At 51.1% G+C, this 16,602-nt stretch overlaps 1 protein-coding gene across 2 annotated transcripts; it reads right to left on the bottom strand.

The window, feature by feature from the left end:
• Window positions 1–4,395: 4,395 nt before the first annotated feature.
• On the bottom strand, window positions 4,396–15,568 carry ANKRD54 (ankyrin repeat domain 54). Of its 2 annotated transcripts, none has more exons than XM_057743249.1 (8): window positions 15,120–15,568; window positions 12,921–12,968; window positions 8,880–8,978; window positions 6,951–7,022; window positions 6,444–6,491; window positions 6,244–6,368; window positions 5,926–6,033; window positions 4,396–5,592 (listed from the first exon to the last, which is right to left on the bottom strand). In XM_057743249.1, exons 1-8 carry the CDS (start codon window positions 15,442–15,444, stop codon window positions 5,518–5,520), a joined length of 900 nt encoding a protein of 299 aa, XP_057599232.1. In that variant the 5' UTR covers window positions 15,445–15,568; the 3' UTR covers window positions 4,396–5,517. The 2 variants fall into 2 exon arrangements, with proteins under 2 accessions (XP_057599232.1, XP_057599233.1); XM_057743250.1 differs by having other exon boundaries at window positions 8,880–8,973; window positions 15,120–15,258.
• Between the last annotated feature and the right edge of the window lie 1,034 nt (window positions 15,569–16,602).

The raw sequence follows: 16,602 nt of genomic DNA, 5'->3' as shown, positions 1-16,602 counted from the left end.
TAAAAAAGAAAACTTACTCGCCCAAGATCACAGAGCTAGCCCCAAACAGAGCTGGGGTCTAACTCAGGTTGGTCTGATTTCAGTTCCATGGTCTTTAGGGAGGAGAGAGGCAGGTAGGAGTTTTTTGAAGGGGAGGGAGGAACTTGAGTGTGCAAAGGTGACGCCCACCCCCAGCCACCTGCCCTGTGCAGCAAATGTAGCCAAGGATGAAACTCAGCCCCGGGGAGGGTGGGGTGAGGTGAGGGCCCTGGCACAGCCGCGTTAACCAGTCCCTCCCTCTCCCTGCCTCAGGCTGATGGGAACAGCACCATCTATCAACTTCGAGGTGTGTTCCTGGGGACGTAAATACCAATTAACCACCCTGAGGTTTCCTATTAATGAACATCAGTCCTCAGCCCTGATGCAGGGCTCATTTGTGAGCTGCCGGCTGGATCCAAGATGGCATGAAGCCGGAGGGACAGGCTGTGCAGGGTGGAATTGTTTCTGGCTTAAGAGGACAAGACTGATTTACTGAGGCATCTGCTTGGTGCCGCCTTGCTTTAGAGGCCTGGGCTCTGTGTAGGGCTGAGACTGAAGCATGAGGAAGGGCGGTGAGGAAGGGTTGAGGGGCAAGGGGTGCCAGCCTGCTGTTACTGGGGGTGCTCTGGATGACTGTGGTGCTGGGGAGGGTGCTGGACTGGGCATCTGGTGGACCTGCCAGGTCAACTCAGAGAGGTGGCATAGTGCAGGGGGCACTGGCTCCTGCGCTTTGGAGCTGACCTCTCTGTTCCTCAAGACCTGTAGAACTGAGCCGTCTGAGCCAGGCTGCGATCCAGGCACACTGCCTTGCACTGCTCCCTGGTGCTGCCGGCTACATGCAAGGTTTCAAGGGCTCTCCCAGGCAGATCCCTGCCTCCGTCAAAACCCTCACAATCCGGGACTTCCTTGGTTATCCAGTGGTTAGGGCTCTGAGAGTCCACTGCTGAGGGCCCGGGTTTGATCCCCGGTGGGGGAACTAAGATCCCGCAAGCCGTGTGGTGCAGCCAAAACAAAACCCCCCCCCCAAAACAAACAAACAAACAAACCCAAACAAAGAAAAAAAAAACCTCACTCACTATCCAACTGGGGAGGCGTGACTTTCCCCATGCCTCTGCCCCACTGGGCATGCTGACGGCCAAGTACTTCTGTAACACGTGCCCTCCTCCCAGCTCCCAAAGTGAGATCAAGTCACCAGGCTGGCGTGGGCCAGTCACAGAGACGAGGGACTGCTCTGGCCCTGGTCTGGGGCTTCAGGCAAGACTCCTTTGCTTCCCTGAGCCTGTTTCTTCAACTGTAAAATGAACTGATCGTATCCGCCTGCAGGCACCGAGGCCTTGGTGTTGGCTTGAGAGCCAGCATCAGGGGTTTGGGCTAGTTCACTTTGGCCCCTATAGCCAGGGGGACCCAGGGACTCTGTTGGGAATATCCAGGCACCAATCAGTCCAGCTTCCTGACCTCCTAACCCTGCCTTGCGCTCAACACCTGAAGCAGTCTGGGGAGCGGGTGGGGCTCTTCCCCGGAGCTCATGGTGCCTGCTCTGGGTAAGGATGCAGCCAGTCTCCAGGGTGCAGGTGACAGCCTGCCTCACCTGCTTTCAGTCGCCAGGACAAATCTTCAGACCTCAGGATCCCACTTCCCTCTCTGACCAGCCCCTCGTGCTCCTGGGCCCTGCATTTTTCCAGGCCATCTCCTGGCCGCAAAGCCAGCTTGTGCCTGTCCCTCTGCCAGGCCTGCCTCATGCCACTCCCAGCTCTCCGACTACCTCAGAAGTAATAGTTTGGCCAGCCTGCAAAGATCAGAAAAGACCACTACATACCCAGCTCAGTCCCATAGCCTCATACTGTCTTCTCTCTCCTGCAGGTGACCAGCTGCAGGCCTTGTCCACCGAGCACACTGTGCCACGTGCTCAGCGAGGAGAGGGCCCACTCCTCCCTACACGGGGACAGAGACGTTTATTCAGTAAGATCCACCGGTTTCTACTGACTGTCTGAGGAACACTGGGGACATTGGCACTTTGGTAACATTGGCAGAGATTCCTCGCTGGGCTGGGCCTTGTGTTGCCATCTGACCTCAATCAAGCATGTTACTCTCTGAGCCTCAATCTTAAGCACCTATAAAATAGTGGGAGCAAGGGTGCTGGCTACCCTCTGGCTGCAAACACTAAATCAAAGGCCTTGTGTAAAGGGCCTGCTGGCATATAGTAGGAGCTCAGCAAACGTCACTGCCCCGTTTTAGGAAACTCTGCTTCTGAGAAATCTCTGATTTCAGGCGTGGTGGAAATAGCATGAGCCTTGGGGGTAGGTCCAGGTTCTAGCCCAGCTGCCTGATTGGGTCACCTTGGCAAACCTGCATTTTCTCACCCATCCAAAGCAGCAGCAAGGCCAGTTATTTCCCAGGAGGGCTGTGAGTTGTGAATGTTCTTCTCCAAGCATTACCACCTTTTACCATGGCAATGGCAGGGATTTTGTTGATTTTGTTTTCTCGTTCCATGTGGAACATTGCCAAGCATATAGCAAATGCTCCATAGGTGTTTCCAACATGAATGAAATGGGAGGTATAAAGCAAAGGACCCTACCCAGAAGATGAAATCAACAAATAGGATTTCTTCTTCCTGCCCCCCCCCACCTTCCCCTCCCTGCTTCCCCCACCAACTTGGTAACTCCCAGAGCAGCTAGTAACAGAACAGACTCCTGTGTGGGCAACCTCTGTTGAGTTCTCCATCCTGCCCTGCCCAGCCCAGTATGCTCAGGGCCAACTTGTGTCTTTTCTGACTCACCCTAATGTCTGAGCTGACTTTAACTGGCTCGCTCTTCAGAGAGATTTGGGGTTGCAGGAAAAATCTTGGCTGGAAATGGAGCGAGGCAGATTGGCTGCCTGGCTGTCTGGCAAGTGTCTGATGATTGGCCCAAAAGCCACCTTCATCTGTCAAGCTCTTCGTTCCCTGTCTCTACGTATGGCCAGGGTGCGGCTGACAACAGCCCCTTCGCTTGCCCCAGCAGTCGTTCGCCTGGTTACATGGCTACAGGGCCAGGCATGGGTGGGCGGGGCACCACAGGGATGGAGGATGCTGCAGGGATGCACCCCACTTCCCAGGTGGGGACGGCTTGTCCAGGCCAAGGACTTGTTAAGAGTTAGCCTGTGAGTCTCTATGGTAGGCTGTCTTAGAAATGCGAAGTCATCTCAGGGCAATTTCACAAAGTCCCGGCAGGCCCTACCTCCTCAGATCTGCCAACAGAAAGCAGCTGCCCTAGGGGATAACAGGTTCCATACGTTCCCAGGATGCCCTGGGCAGCCCCCTCACCTATCTGTTCCCAAAGTTCTGCAGCAAGAGATCTTAACCTCTTGAGTGTTGGCCCTGCTTAGAACAAAAGCTATAGACCCTTTTATCAGAAACACACATGCACACTCTTCACACAAAATCTTGCATCGTTTCAGGGGGTTCATACCTCTCTAAGGGCCCACTAATTGAACCCCTTAGACCTGAGGTTGAGAAACCTTTTCTCAACTCTCTCTAGGGTGATCTCTCTGGGGTTGTGCTGGGGGGAGGTCCGGAGAAGGAAGTCTCAAGAGAAGGAGCTCATCGAGTTTGTGGTCCCTTCCTTCCCACCCCCACTTCTCCTCTGCCCCGGGCTCTTCCCTGCTCAGCCCCACCCCTGGGGCCAGGGGCCAAGGGGGGTTGTGTCCAGGCACAGGCCTCAGCAGAGCCCCCATAGCCGGGTAAGCTCTAACATGCCCCCTGGGCCTGAGTGGGCAGGCTCAGCTGAGGGAGTTGATCACATGGACAGGAAGGGAGAAAGGCGGCCCCACTCACTCCTCACCTCACTCCGACCCACGGCCAGCCAGCAGCCACCTCACTCACAGCAGCGGCAACTTGAGTTCCACAGACACACTTTACTGCTTCCTCTGCCCTCCTCTCTCCCCAGTCTCGGGGTGGCTACCCTCCCCAACCCTGGAGACCTGGTGGGGCTTGCGGCTTCCTCTGTCCCAGGGTACTGGAGGCAGCCCCAGGCCTGTATCTCACCCCCACAGAGAGACCCTTTTCTCTTTAGGGTCTGGGAAACTGCTGGGTCCCATGAGTTCAATTCAGATCTGATCAAGCTCGGATTTGCGGGACAAGCTCCCCTCCTCTGAAAAGCAGCCAGGATTCCAATCTGGTGAGAGGGAAGGTGGGGCAGAGCCAGAGCAGACAGGGACTGACGATCTGGAAAAAGTCTGTCTTTGCTCTGTAGTCAAGTGTTTCCTCGGAGGCAGGCCTTCCCTTCAGGCTTCCTGCTGTGGCCGATCCCTGCCAGTAGGGGGCGCTGCCTTTTGTGTGTCCAAGCCCCACGGGGAAGGTCTGCTGCCGCCAGGGGATACAAATAGGGGGTCTCCTTTGCAGTGAGTTTTTGAGCCTTCACTAGCATATTACTTTCCCTCTGCTACTGCAACAAATTACCACAAATTCACTGCCTTAAAACAACACAAATTTATTCTCTTACAGTTCTGGCAGTCAGAATCTGAAATCTGTTTCACTGGGCTAAAGTCGAGATGTCAGCAGGCTGGTTCCTTCTGGAAGTCCTGAAGGGAGAACCCACCTCTTTCCCTTCTCTAGCTTCCGGAGGCCGTCTGCTTTCCTTGGCTTGTGACCCCATCCTCGCGTTACTCCAGCTTCTCCCTTCCGTCACCACATCTCCTACTTCCTCTCTGCGCTCCTGCTTCCCTCCAGTAAGGATCCGTGTGATGACATCAGGCCGCCTGGATAATCCAGGACAATCGCCTTGTCTAATGACCCTTAATTACAGCTGCAAAGTCCCTTTTGTCACATAAGGTCATGTTCACAGGTTCCTGGGATTAGAACATGGCCATCCTGGGGGCCACTCCTCCGCCTACTACAACTAGGCTGCAGAATGGCTACGCCCTCCTGGTGTTTCAATGATTGGGAGAAAAAGGGCTGGGGATTATCTGCTTTGGGTTCAGTCGAGTCCTTCCTAAACTTGTATTTCTAAGGTCTAGGCTTCACCAACCTCCCCACTTCCAACCAGAGAAACTTGCTGCCACGTTTCCTTGAAAGTCTGGTGACCAGTCTAAATCTAAGTGCTGGGCCAGCCAAGAAGCCCCTAGGCCAGAGGGTGCCTGCACTAAGCCCAAGCCTGGCGGCTGCAACAAGCCCACAGCCAGGAAGGGACTCAGAGAAGGGTCAGGGCTCGCCGAGGGTGCCAGGGAGGCCGTGGGATGAGCGAGGCCTACTAGCACAGCGTGCATCGGCCAGAGCTGAGGCGTGGCTGCAGTGCTGCAGGAGCCGAAGGAAGAAGCTAGGGGCCGCGGTCCCGGCCCACAGAGATGATGGAGACTGCAGCTGGGAGTGGCTCTGAGGTCGGTGAGAGAGCATTTCTGCCTCGCAGCAAATGGGGGCAAGGGCCTCGGCAGACGAAGTCCCAGGCACTGGGTTTTTCCTTTGTAATGAGACAGCAGTGGGGCGTGGGGGGAGCAGTGGAGTGGGAGGGCAGGGAGCCTCTCTTGCTACCTCTTCTCCATGTTCTGCATCTGCAAGCTGAGGGAGGTGAAGCTGGCCAGCAGGTCGGTCACTTCATCCACCTGCGGGATGAAACCGTGGCTCTGTTATGGGGCGCCCCCGGGTCTCCCCACACGACCACAGGCATGGAGGGTGGACACTGTCTCTGCCCCCAAGGCCTGTGATAGCTTCACCGTGACTACAGAGCAGGTGTCCAAGGGTGAGTCCTTGCTGCCAGGCGGTCTCAGACTGCCCCAGAGAGAATGGGCAGGGCAGCTTCAAAGGAAGTGGACAGAGGCTCTGAGGTCCACAGTGGGTGCCAGCCCCTGGCACGCCTCTCCCTTCTGCATCCACGCAGGGCCGGGCGGGCCCAAGGTTCCTGCCAGGCCCTGGGTCTGCCCGCGCTCGTGGCTCACCTGCTCTTTGGTGCTTGTCATCTGGAGGCGCGTGCAGAGCTCGTCCAGCCGCCCCCGCTGCTCGTGCCGCCCCAGGCGCTCCAGGTACTCCCGCAGCATCTGGATGATCTGAAGCCAGAGGGGGTGCTGAGGGGGTGCTAGGAGGCCCAGAGCCGCCCAATGCTGCTGCCAAGGGGCACAGGGGAACCTCTGCCGCCTGGGGTCCGTGTGAAGCCACCTGGCAGAGCCCTGGCACCGGAGGCTGGCGTGTCTGTGGGTCTGGCAGCACCTGCCCAGGGCTTGCTCGGGGCCGCAGGCTCAGCTGAGGGGGGCACTCACCTGCTTCACCTCCAGTCGCACGGCCTCCAGGCACTGGGAGTGGCCTTCCTGCAGGATGTTGAGCTTCGACTTAGCCAGGTGCAGGGGCGTGCGGCCCGCTCGGTCCAGGGCATCTACCCGGGCTCCTGTGGGAGCAGGCAGAGGTGAGCATGCTGGAGGGGAGGGGGAGAGAGGAGGGAGACGGGGAGGGGACCACTCACCTCCTCGCAGCAGCGTGGTGATGACAGGGACGTGGTTGGTGCAGGCCGCTGAGGGAGAAGAACAGGGACTGAGCGTCCAGGACCACTGGGGCTTGGCCTGGGTGCCCACTGGAGGGAGCAGGACTGTGTCTCTGAGGGTCCCGGCGCCAAGGCACACCCCCTGAGAAGGGCGGGACTCAGCGATCAAATCCAACTCCCTCCCGGTACAGCTGGGGAAACTGAGGCTTGGAGACGAGACCTGCCTCACCGTGAGCCACGGTGTGAGTCAGCCACAGGGCGGGAACCTCCCCTAGCAGAGCTGCTGCTGAGCCAATTACAGCTGTGAAATCAGCTCTGCTCAGGGCAAAGCCGGCTAGTGATGGATGGGGACAGCCATGGGACCATCCCAAGGGGCATGTGGCCCTGGGGACTCAGGCTCTCCCTAGACGATAGGAGAACCTGCAGGACCCCAGGCTCTCCTGTCTGTGCTCCAGAGAAGGGTGTCGTGGCAGCTTGCCAGGCACTTACCCAGGTGCAGTGGCGTGTTCCCCAGCCCATCTCGCTGATTGGGGTCAGCTCCGTGGTCCAGAAGCAGCTGCACTGGAAACAGGAAAATCCAAGAGGAGCTGTTGGGGGCTTCTACGGGCAGCACCCTAACCCCCACCCCTAACCTAGCTAAAGAAGCTCACTCAAAGTGGGGGACACTGAAAGCCAACACAGTCCCCCATGTTGTTTCCTTCACTTACTCACTCACTCCTAAGGCTCATGTGCAGGACTCTAGGGCCAGGAACTGGGGATTCTGAGACAGCCCCCTGGCCTACGCAGGTATGACAGGACTGAGATTTTAGGGATTAAAGAAAGTTCTTCCAGCAGCAGTGGGTGCTGGTGAAGGCTCTCAAGGGCATTTTCTGCTCCTTCCACAGCCAAGCACCATAGTGGGAATTAGGTCGGTAGCAGATGCTGAGCAACCCCTCCTTATGAGTCTCTAGGCCACATCAGGGGTGGGCTGTGGTATCACCAAGGCTCAGCAATTACCCAGATGGATGTGCAGGCAGACTGACTCATACGAGGAGGCCAGCCTGAGCCTCACAACATATACAGAAACGAGTTCAAGAGGGACCATGGACCTCAATGTGAAAGCTAAAACAGTCAGGCCTGTAGAAAAGACTAGGAGAATATCTTCATAACCTTGGGATAAGCAAAGATTTCTTAAACAGGTCACAAAAATACTAACCATAGGAAAAAAGACTGATAAATTGCAACCATTAAAATTAAGAACTTGTGTTCACCAAATGAGAACATTCGGAAAACAAACAGGTAAGCTAAGAATAAGTCATTTGTACTTATAAACAATTTATATCCAGAATATATAAAGAATTTCTACAAATCAATAAGATAGGCAATTTGTTAAGAAAATGAACAAGAGGCTTGAACAGATACTTCACAAAAGAAGATAAGAGAATGGCCAATGAATACACGAAGACGTACTCAACATTACTAACCATCAGAGAAACGCAAATTCAACCGCAAGGAGATACCACTCTACCAGAAGGGCTACAATTTAAAAGAGATAATACCAAGCACTGCCAAGGATGTGGGAAACTGTGGAACTCTCTTACATTGCTAGTGGGAATGTATATTGGTAGAACGATCTTTGGGAAAACTTCGGCAGTGCCCACTAGCTAAACGTGTGTACCCTAGTGACCCAACAATTCTAACATATGTAAGTGTTTGTATCCACCAAGTCACATGTACAAAAATGTTCCTAGTGGCTTTGCTCCTAATTGTCCAGACCTGGAAACAACATAAATGCCCATCAATAGTAGAATGGGTGAACTGTGGCCCATCACACAATTAAACACCATCCAGCAACGAGAATGAAAGAACTAACGTTACTCACGACCTTCAGGGATGAGTCTCAAGGGTATAATTCTGAGTGAAAGAATTCAAGATGCAAAAGAGTGCATACTCTGTGCTTCCATTTATGTGAAATTCAAAAACAGGCAAATCTATGGTGATCAGGGTCCACATGGGGGTAAGGACTAGAAGGGGCATGAAGCAGGCTGCTGGATCAAAATATAGAATATACTGATCCAGGAGGTGGTTACAGCAATGTATACACAGAGAAAGTTCACTGTTTATAAGTTATGCCACATCCTAAAAAAACTTCTTTAAAAAAAAGGGGGCGGGGGCTGTCCTGCTGCTGCCCTTAGCACTGAGTAAATGCTCCTGAACGTCTTAAAGAATCAGTCTGACCTCAGATGAATCACATTCTTTCTCCAGGTGGACCCCTGCCCCAGCTTGGCAGTGCCAGTTCCACAGGATAAAGGAGTGAGAGGGCCCAGGTCTTCCTTATATCCAGCACCCCGGCTGAGCAGACAGTAGACCTTTCACTACTGCTTCTGGAGTGATGCTACTTGCCCAGCCTCCCTCCCTCCCCCCGCCCCCAGGACTCACCAATCTGGTCGTTGCCGTTGCAGGAGGCAAAGTGTAGGGCTGTGCGGCCCTTGTCGTCAGCTGCACAGGGATCTGCGCCATCTTCCAGCAGCTGCTGCACTGACACCACCAAGACAGAGGGAGCAAGCGGAGAGAGTGGCAGTGTTAGCCAAGCTGTAGCCCCAGGGGATGGACACGGATGCTAAAGGGCCCTTCCAGGCGAGGCATCGATGTTTGGGAGAGGTAGTCCCTCCTGGATGCCACCCCACGGGGACTGCCATGACAAGGGACTTATTCTCTTGAGGGCACAACCGAGGGCCTGTGTTCTGGGTGCTCAAACTATGTGTCTAGAGATAGAACATCATAGAAGGATCTCGGCCCTCAGGGTCAGGAATTTTGGAGTCATGGAAGTCCCTAGCATAGGCTCTGGCCCCACCCATCTACCTGAGTTGGGCTACACATCCATTCCAGCTGAACGAAGCTGCCCGAGCTGTGGGCCAGGCGGCTCCCAGGAGGCAGTCCTTTAGAGTGGACAGAGCACAGGCTCTGACACAAAGACTAAGTCCCAGGCTAAGCTATGCAAATAGGAAAGGAGTTCACTGTCAACAGCATGGGGCAGTGGAAAGAGCTCGGCTGGGAGTAGGAAGGCCTAGATTTGGGCCCCCGTTACCCAGCAAATGGGAGTAATCTCTGCCCTGCCAACCTCCAGAGCTTCTGTGATGAGAATGATGGATATGAAATCCCTTCCTTGAAAAGTATGGAGCCATTATAAAATGTGAGGCATTACGTATTATATGTCCACGTTCAACTGAAATGCAGAAATTGCTGCCAAACGTCATTTTAGAGCAAGCAACAAAATGCTCTAGCAATTCCCCAGCAAACCTCTCAAGGACGTGAGTCCCTCCAGACAAAGCCCAGCTATCTCCTGCTTTGTGAATCTCTCTCATCTCAAGCTGAGTGAGCCTCCCCGCCCCCCAACCTCCTGCATCCCTGTAGTGCCCTGGTCATCCTGCTACTGTCATATTAATGTGCTGCGCTCTTTCAGTGTAACTGTGACTGTACACTGAGCACCAGCCAGGCATCAGGGACTGACTGCCAAGTCGGTTTTTTAGAAATGGTGTCGCTTTATACTCTTTTTCTCTGACTATTTTGTAGGTTTTTTGTTTTGTTTCTTAATATTTTGGGCCAAGATATGACTTGTCATGCTCCACGAATGTTGCTGACTGACTGAATAAGTGAATGAATGAAGGTGGTGGGAAAGGTTTCTGATAGTGGAGGAGAAGAAAGAGCTTCAGGTCACCTCCGTGTTCATCAGTACATTCACCAAAAGAGAGCCAGTATCCAAGAGATAAAGTAAAGCTAAAATAGTCCCATTTTTGTGATTTGTACAGCTACAGTCTTTATGGAAAGCACTTTAGCAACATCTATCAGAAACCATCAAGTTATACGTATCCTTTGATGTAACAACCCCTTTCCTGGGAAATTATCTCAAAGATGAAAAACCAGTGTGCAAATATGTGACTAACTAAATAACTCTTGCTTTGTCCCTTTGAAGGTATCGTGTGCATCCATTACAAATTGTGGTTATAACTGGGGAATGGAATTACAAGGTGATTTCTGCTTTTCACTTTATAAACTTTAAAAAAATTGTACAGCTACGTCTATTCATTCTATAAATAGGAAAAAATGACGCTTCCGTTTTGAAAAACCAAATGGTTATGAAGACTGAAAAATCTTTATGACACACAAAACATTAAGTGGGCTACAAAATTGTGTATACAGCACAGTTTACAAGCCCATCAAGAAAATTCCTCTGCACAGGAAAAAGGACAGGAAGGATATTCACCAAAATATTAACAGAGATTAGTTCCTTTGCTGACGCTAAGAATTTTTTTCATGTATATTTTTCTAATTTTCAAAACATTTTAAATGCACATAATATTTTCAGATTTAAAATCTTTTAAACGGTTATGAATTCACAGAAAGGCACTTGTGATTTCACAATAGCAGAATATAAATTTTACACCCACTATAGCTGCTAACCTATACCAAGAAGACCCAACAAACATGTAGAGAAAGAAGACAAAAATGCTAACCATGCAGGGAAAGGAGTGAAGAGGCTAATCTACAGCCAGTTTCGCTGTTGGAGTCCTGCAAGAGCCTGGTAAATCTCAGAGCCACTCAGATTTGAAGATGGCTGTGTCAGACTCTGAATGGAAAATTACAGCATTTCCACCAAAATAATAAAATCACCATGTGGACACCTGACTCAAGATAAACTAGACGTAAGCAGACTCACAGGTATAGAGAACAAATGAGTGATTACCAGGGGGGAGAGGGAAGGGGGAGGGGCAATATAGGGGTGGGGGATTAACTATTAGGGGCAAACGACCAGGTACAAAATAAGCTACAAGGATATACTGTACAACACGGGGAATATAGGCAATATTTTATAATAACTATAAGTGGAGTATAACCTGTAAAAACTGTGAGTCACTATACTGTACACTTGTACCTTATATAATATTGTACATCAACTTTACTTCAATTTTGAAAAGAGAGAAAGAAATAAAAGAAAATAAACCCAACTAAAAACAAAAAAGATAAACTAGACTTTTTGTGGAACGGAAGTCTAATTAAAATATTCCCTGGCCACACACCAGAGATATTAAAAAGAGAACATATCATATTTCCTTGAAAAGCTATATAGGTTGTTACCCAAATATTCCACAATATTAAAGTTCATGGAAAAGAGATGAAAATGGAGAGTGCTGAAAAGCCCTCCAGTTTAACTCCAAGCCTGAACACTGTGCTCTGCCAGGGATAAGGGACCCACTTGAGGCCCATGGTGTAATGCCCAGCCCCCTGAGGGGAACCACTTCCTCTCCACGCCTGCTGTAAACGGGCTCTCCTATCTCACGGCCCTTAATCCATGTTTACATTCATATGTTGACCACAGCACCCCACCTCCACCGGAATGATGGCCACTTAAGGTAGGCAGAATAACAGCCCCCAAAGATGCCCACGCCCGAATGCCCAGAATTTACAGATATGCTACCTTACATGGCAAAAGGGACTCTGCAGATGTGATTAAGGTTAGGGACCATGAGCTAGATGATCCTGGATTTTGCAGGCCCAACCGAATCAAATGTGTCTTTAAAATCAGAGAACCTTTCCTATTGTGGGAGTGTGAGGACTCAGTCCACTACTGCTGATTTTGAAGATGAAGGGAGAAGACTTAGAGCCAAGGAATGAGCGCGGCCTCAGAAGCTGGGAAAGGCAGGGAAACAGATGCCTTGAGAAAGAAATACAGCCCTGCGGACACTTTGATTTCCGCCTGGTGAGACCTGTGTTGCACTTCCGACCGACAGATCTGCATGATGATAAAATTGTGTTGTTCTACGCCACTGTGTTTACGGTCATTTGTTACAGCAGCCAGAGAAAACCAACACACCACTTTCCCGATTCACAGAAAGAGTTAAGTCAGTGGATAAAATTACAGTTTTTTCCCTAGAACTTGTGTTTGATGCTGCTGCTGTCCTATCAGCTAGCGAATGGTGAGGAGCGACAACAAAAAAACAGAGTGGTGTCCTGCCGGGAGACCCTCCCATGCCTTTCAGATGTCCTGTCAGCTCAAGTTTGAGAACCGCTGACCCAACTAACACGGAGCCTCACGGAGCACCTGAAGGTGGTGGCTCTACACAGCTGGTGGCTCCCCTGGCAGTTCAAGTTGACTATTCATTCCCATTAACCAGAGAAGTTCCAAAAAGCTCCTGCTCTGCTGCTGGGTGCCAGAGAGACAAATGCTCCCCGCCATCAGGGAGCCCACAGGGTGATAAACACTGTGACATCAGGAAGTACAGAGCGACAGGAAAGCATGGGAACAGCGAGCATCTGAGCCAGACTTGTCGTCTGCAAGATGACTGCAGTTATACAGTAAATACAGTGAGCCGGGCCCGGGGTGAGCCGGCAGAACTCAAGCACTGCCTTCCCAAGTATGGATTACCTGGATTTTTCCCTCCCTGACCAGACCATGGAGCTGGACTCGCTCTGCACACTCACCTGTTTCCACATCGTTGGCATTGGCTGAGTCCCTCAGCCTCTTCAGAGCTGTGAAGAGAATAAGAGTGCCAGTTAAGGAACTTCCCTGGTGGTGCAGTGGTTAAGAATCCGCCTGCCAATGCAGGGGACATGGGTTTGAGCCCTGGTCTGGGAAGATCCCACATGTCGCGGAGCAACTAAGCCCGTGCACCACAACTACTGAAGCCTGAGTGCCTAGAGCCTGTGCTCTGCAACTAGAGAAGTCACTGCAACGAAGAGCAGCCCCCGCTCTTGGCAACTAGAGAAAGTCCTCACTCAGCAACAAAGACCTAATGCACCCAAAAAATAGGAATTAAGCCTTACATAAGAATTATTATATATCATGGACAAGTGGGGTTTATTCCAGGGATAAAAAACAAACAAAAAACCCAGCAATGGCTATGATGAAGCGGAAGGTGATGGCTTCCTAGTTACCCACCACAGAGTCACAATAGCATCTAAAGAGAAAGAAAGGTGCCGGAATACAAGTGACATTACTCTGGAAACCAGGAGAAACTTGAAATGTGACACAGCTAGTGCAAAAGCCACATTTTGTAGCAAATCCTCCCAAGCCTTTGGAGTCAGATCTTGGCTCTACCACTCATCAGAGCTGGGTGACCTTGAACAAGTTAGCTAAGCCTGCTGGGCTTCAGGTCTATCACCTGCAAAACAAGGCTGAGCTCTGTCCTGATAGCCCTGAGTTGTTGCAAAGACCAAATGAGATGATGTACACGGAAGTTCTTTGTGAGCTGATCACACAGATAATCTTATATTCTTCTTCAAAACAGGCCACTCCCAAGTGACTTAGTTAAATTTGGTAATTCCCATGTAGAATCTTTTGTCTCCACAATGACACTACCTCTACATTAGAGGCTAATAGAAAGCAATGCATTTATTGTCAGAGAAATGGACAAAAATCGCATTCAGATACATCATGATTCCTTATATTCATACAGCACTTGCACTGCTCATTTAATCTTCATAACATCACTAAGATATAAGTAGGTCCTAAAGGGACTCTAAAAGTCCCCATTCTTAAATCTTTCAGGTTGGTTTCCATGGCAACCATAAAATGTAAAAGACAATATGGCAGAATTACCAGAGCAGGAGTTCAAATACTGGCATAGCCAATTTCTAGCTATGTGACTTGGAGCAAGAGAAGTTCTCTGAGCCTCAGTTTCATCTTCAGTGAAATGGGAACAGTATCTGGATCTCAATGAGTTATTTTGAGGATCAGAAATGATCACATATCACCCAAGAGTGTTTGGCACACAACAAAGGCAGAATAATAACTATACATTTCTTACCTTACTTAATTCTGGCAACATCCCCGTAAAGCATACTGTACCCATTCCAGAGATGAGAAAACTAAAACTAAAAGGTCCTATAGTTTGCCTAAGGCCTAAATAAGATAGAAAAATCCAATCCAGGTCTGTGCATTTAAAGAAAGAAGTTGGTAGGACTTGGCTCTGATATGAAAATATTCTCCAATACCCCATTTATTGTCTATAAAAAAACACCTGGGGACTTCCTAGGTGGCGCAGTGGTTGAGAATCCGCCTGCCAATGCAGGGGACACGGGTTCGATCCCTGCTCCAGGAAGATGCCACATGCCGCAGAGCAACTAAGCCTGCGCTCCACAACTATTGAGCCTGTGCTTTAGTGCCTGTGAGCCACAACTATTGAGCCCATGTGCTGCAACTACTGAAGCCCACGCGCGTAGAGCCCTTGCTCCGCAACAAGAGAGGCCACGGCAATGAGGAACCCGTGCACCCCAACGAAGAGTAGCCCCCACTCACCGCAACTAAAGAAAGCAAAAAGGAGACCCAACACAGCCAATAAAATAAATAAATAAAATTTTTTTAAAAAGTGAATTTCTTAAAAATAGAGACATTCTAAAGAAAATATTATTAAAAAATAAATAAATAAATAAAACACCTGGAATCAGGAAAAGTTTCTATTCAGGAACTACCAAAAGTGAAAAGCCTTCTGGTTCTGAGCGGAAAGACTGCTTTTTTTACACTCATGGTCCTTAGCAGGTATACTACTACTATTACAGTGGACTCGGGTCACTCCAGGTCCGCAGCTCAGACGTCAGGGGACTCCATCCTGAGAGGGCTTGGGGAGATCAGGGCCGGGTTCCGAGACGACGGCCAGCCCCGCCTCCCGCCGCACTCCTCACCGTGCACCTCCTTTCCCGTGGGCCCGAGCCGGCGGTGGGGCCTGGCGGCGCGCCTCAGCCGGCCGGCGGGGATCTTACAGCGCAGCTCGTCGCGGGGCTCCGCGTCCTGCTGCCACAGGACGTGGAGGTAGCGCAGCGGGGACTGGGCCCCGCCGGACGCCCGGCCCGGGAGGCCCGCGCTGCCGCCCAGCGCAGACCCGAAGTCTGCGAAGGAGAAGAGGCCCTCGGGGCCTGTCAGCGGCTCTGGCGCCACCGCGCACTCGCCATCGGAGCTCGAGCGGCCCGAGCGCGGCTCATCTTCCGCGCCCCCGGCAGCGGCTGCCATGGCAACGGCTCCGCGCTGGCCAGGCCGCCGGAGCCTCGTGCCTGACGGACCAACGGACCCGCTTCCCTCCGCCCTAAGCCTCGCTGTCAGAGGACGAGAGGGCGGGCCCGGCCTGCAACCACGGCAACCGAACGGGGGGCGGGCTCGGGCCGCGAGCCCTACAGCCAATCGGGAGTAGCACGGGCAATAGAATTGGGTTCCTGCAGCGTGACTGACGGATAAAGAACCAATCACAAATTTGAGATGGCCACGCCCTCGTCGTACGTCCCTAACGGAGCCAGTAAACTAGCTGAATTTAAGACACTTTTTTTCTCATTTCTCCCATCGGATCATGGGAAAAATAACGGGCAGATGCCCTAGCCAATCACGTTAGGATGATTTGCAGCCAATCACAAAGGAAAGTGAAGAAGCCAAAGGAAAGGGATAAAGAGATAAGAAAATATGTAAATCAATGAACGTTAAAAAAAAGAAAAAAAAGAGAGAGCGAGAGAGAACGTCCCACAAATGCATAGTGTAAGTAGGAAAGTGAGAATATGTTAAAATGTGGGGCTGGCAACACGAACTGTGGAGTAATAGCTTCTAAATGCGATAGATCCCGTTCGTTCGCCAGGTAACCCTGGCGTTGATCACTGATTTACAAAGAATTCTATAATTCAACGTAATTACACCAGAGCGACCGACATTTGAATCCAAGAGCTAGTCACTGAGCCAGGTAATTCTCTGTGCTAGGTCCTGAACGCAGAATCAGACTCGGTGCCCTCTGAGACCTTCACGTCGGTTGGGAGAAGTCAGAGCGGAAAACAGGGAAGTGTTCCGCAGACAGCTAGTGATGAGCTCAGCAACCCCTCCCAGGTACCCTGTTTTGTAGAATTTTCACAACCCTGAATCCGACAAACACTGCTATAAAGTGAGCAAGGAGGACCATCCCTATTTTATAGACGAGGAGCTGACACCAGAGAGATAACGGGCTTGTTCATGGATGCCCAGCTTTCCTGAAAGAAAGGCTGTGTCCAGGCAAAAGTTGTTCCTTGTCATTCAACGCAGTGAAAATATAACCTTTCTCTGACAGTTGAAAAGCACTTTCAGATTTTGCAGTGTTCTCAGAACACCACTGTAACGTATGGAGAAAAATGTTTATTTGAACTCTCCTCCTCTGCC

Source organism: Hippopotamus amphibius, chromosome 7 (genome assembly GCF_030028045.1).
Source record: "Hippopotamus amphibius kiboko isolate mHipAmp2 chromosome 7, mHipAmp2.hap2, whole genome shotgun sequence".
Taxonomy (NCBI): domain Eukaryota; kingdom Metazoa; phylum Chordata; class Mammalia; order Artiodactyla; family Hippopotamidae; genus Hippopotamus; species Hippopotamus amphibius.
Note: the sequence above shows the minus strand (reverse complement) of the source record. Positions and strands in the feature narration are given on the sequence as shown.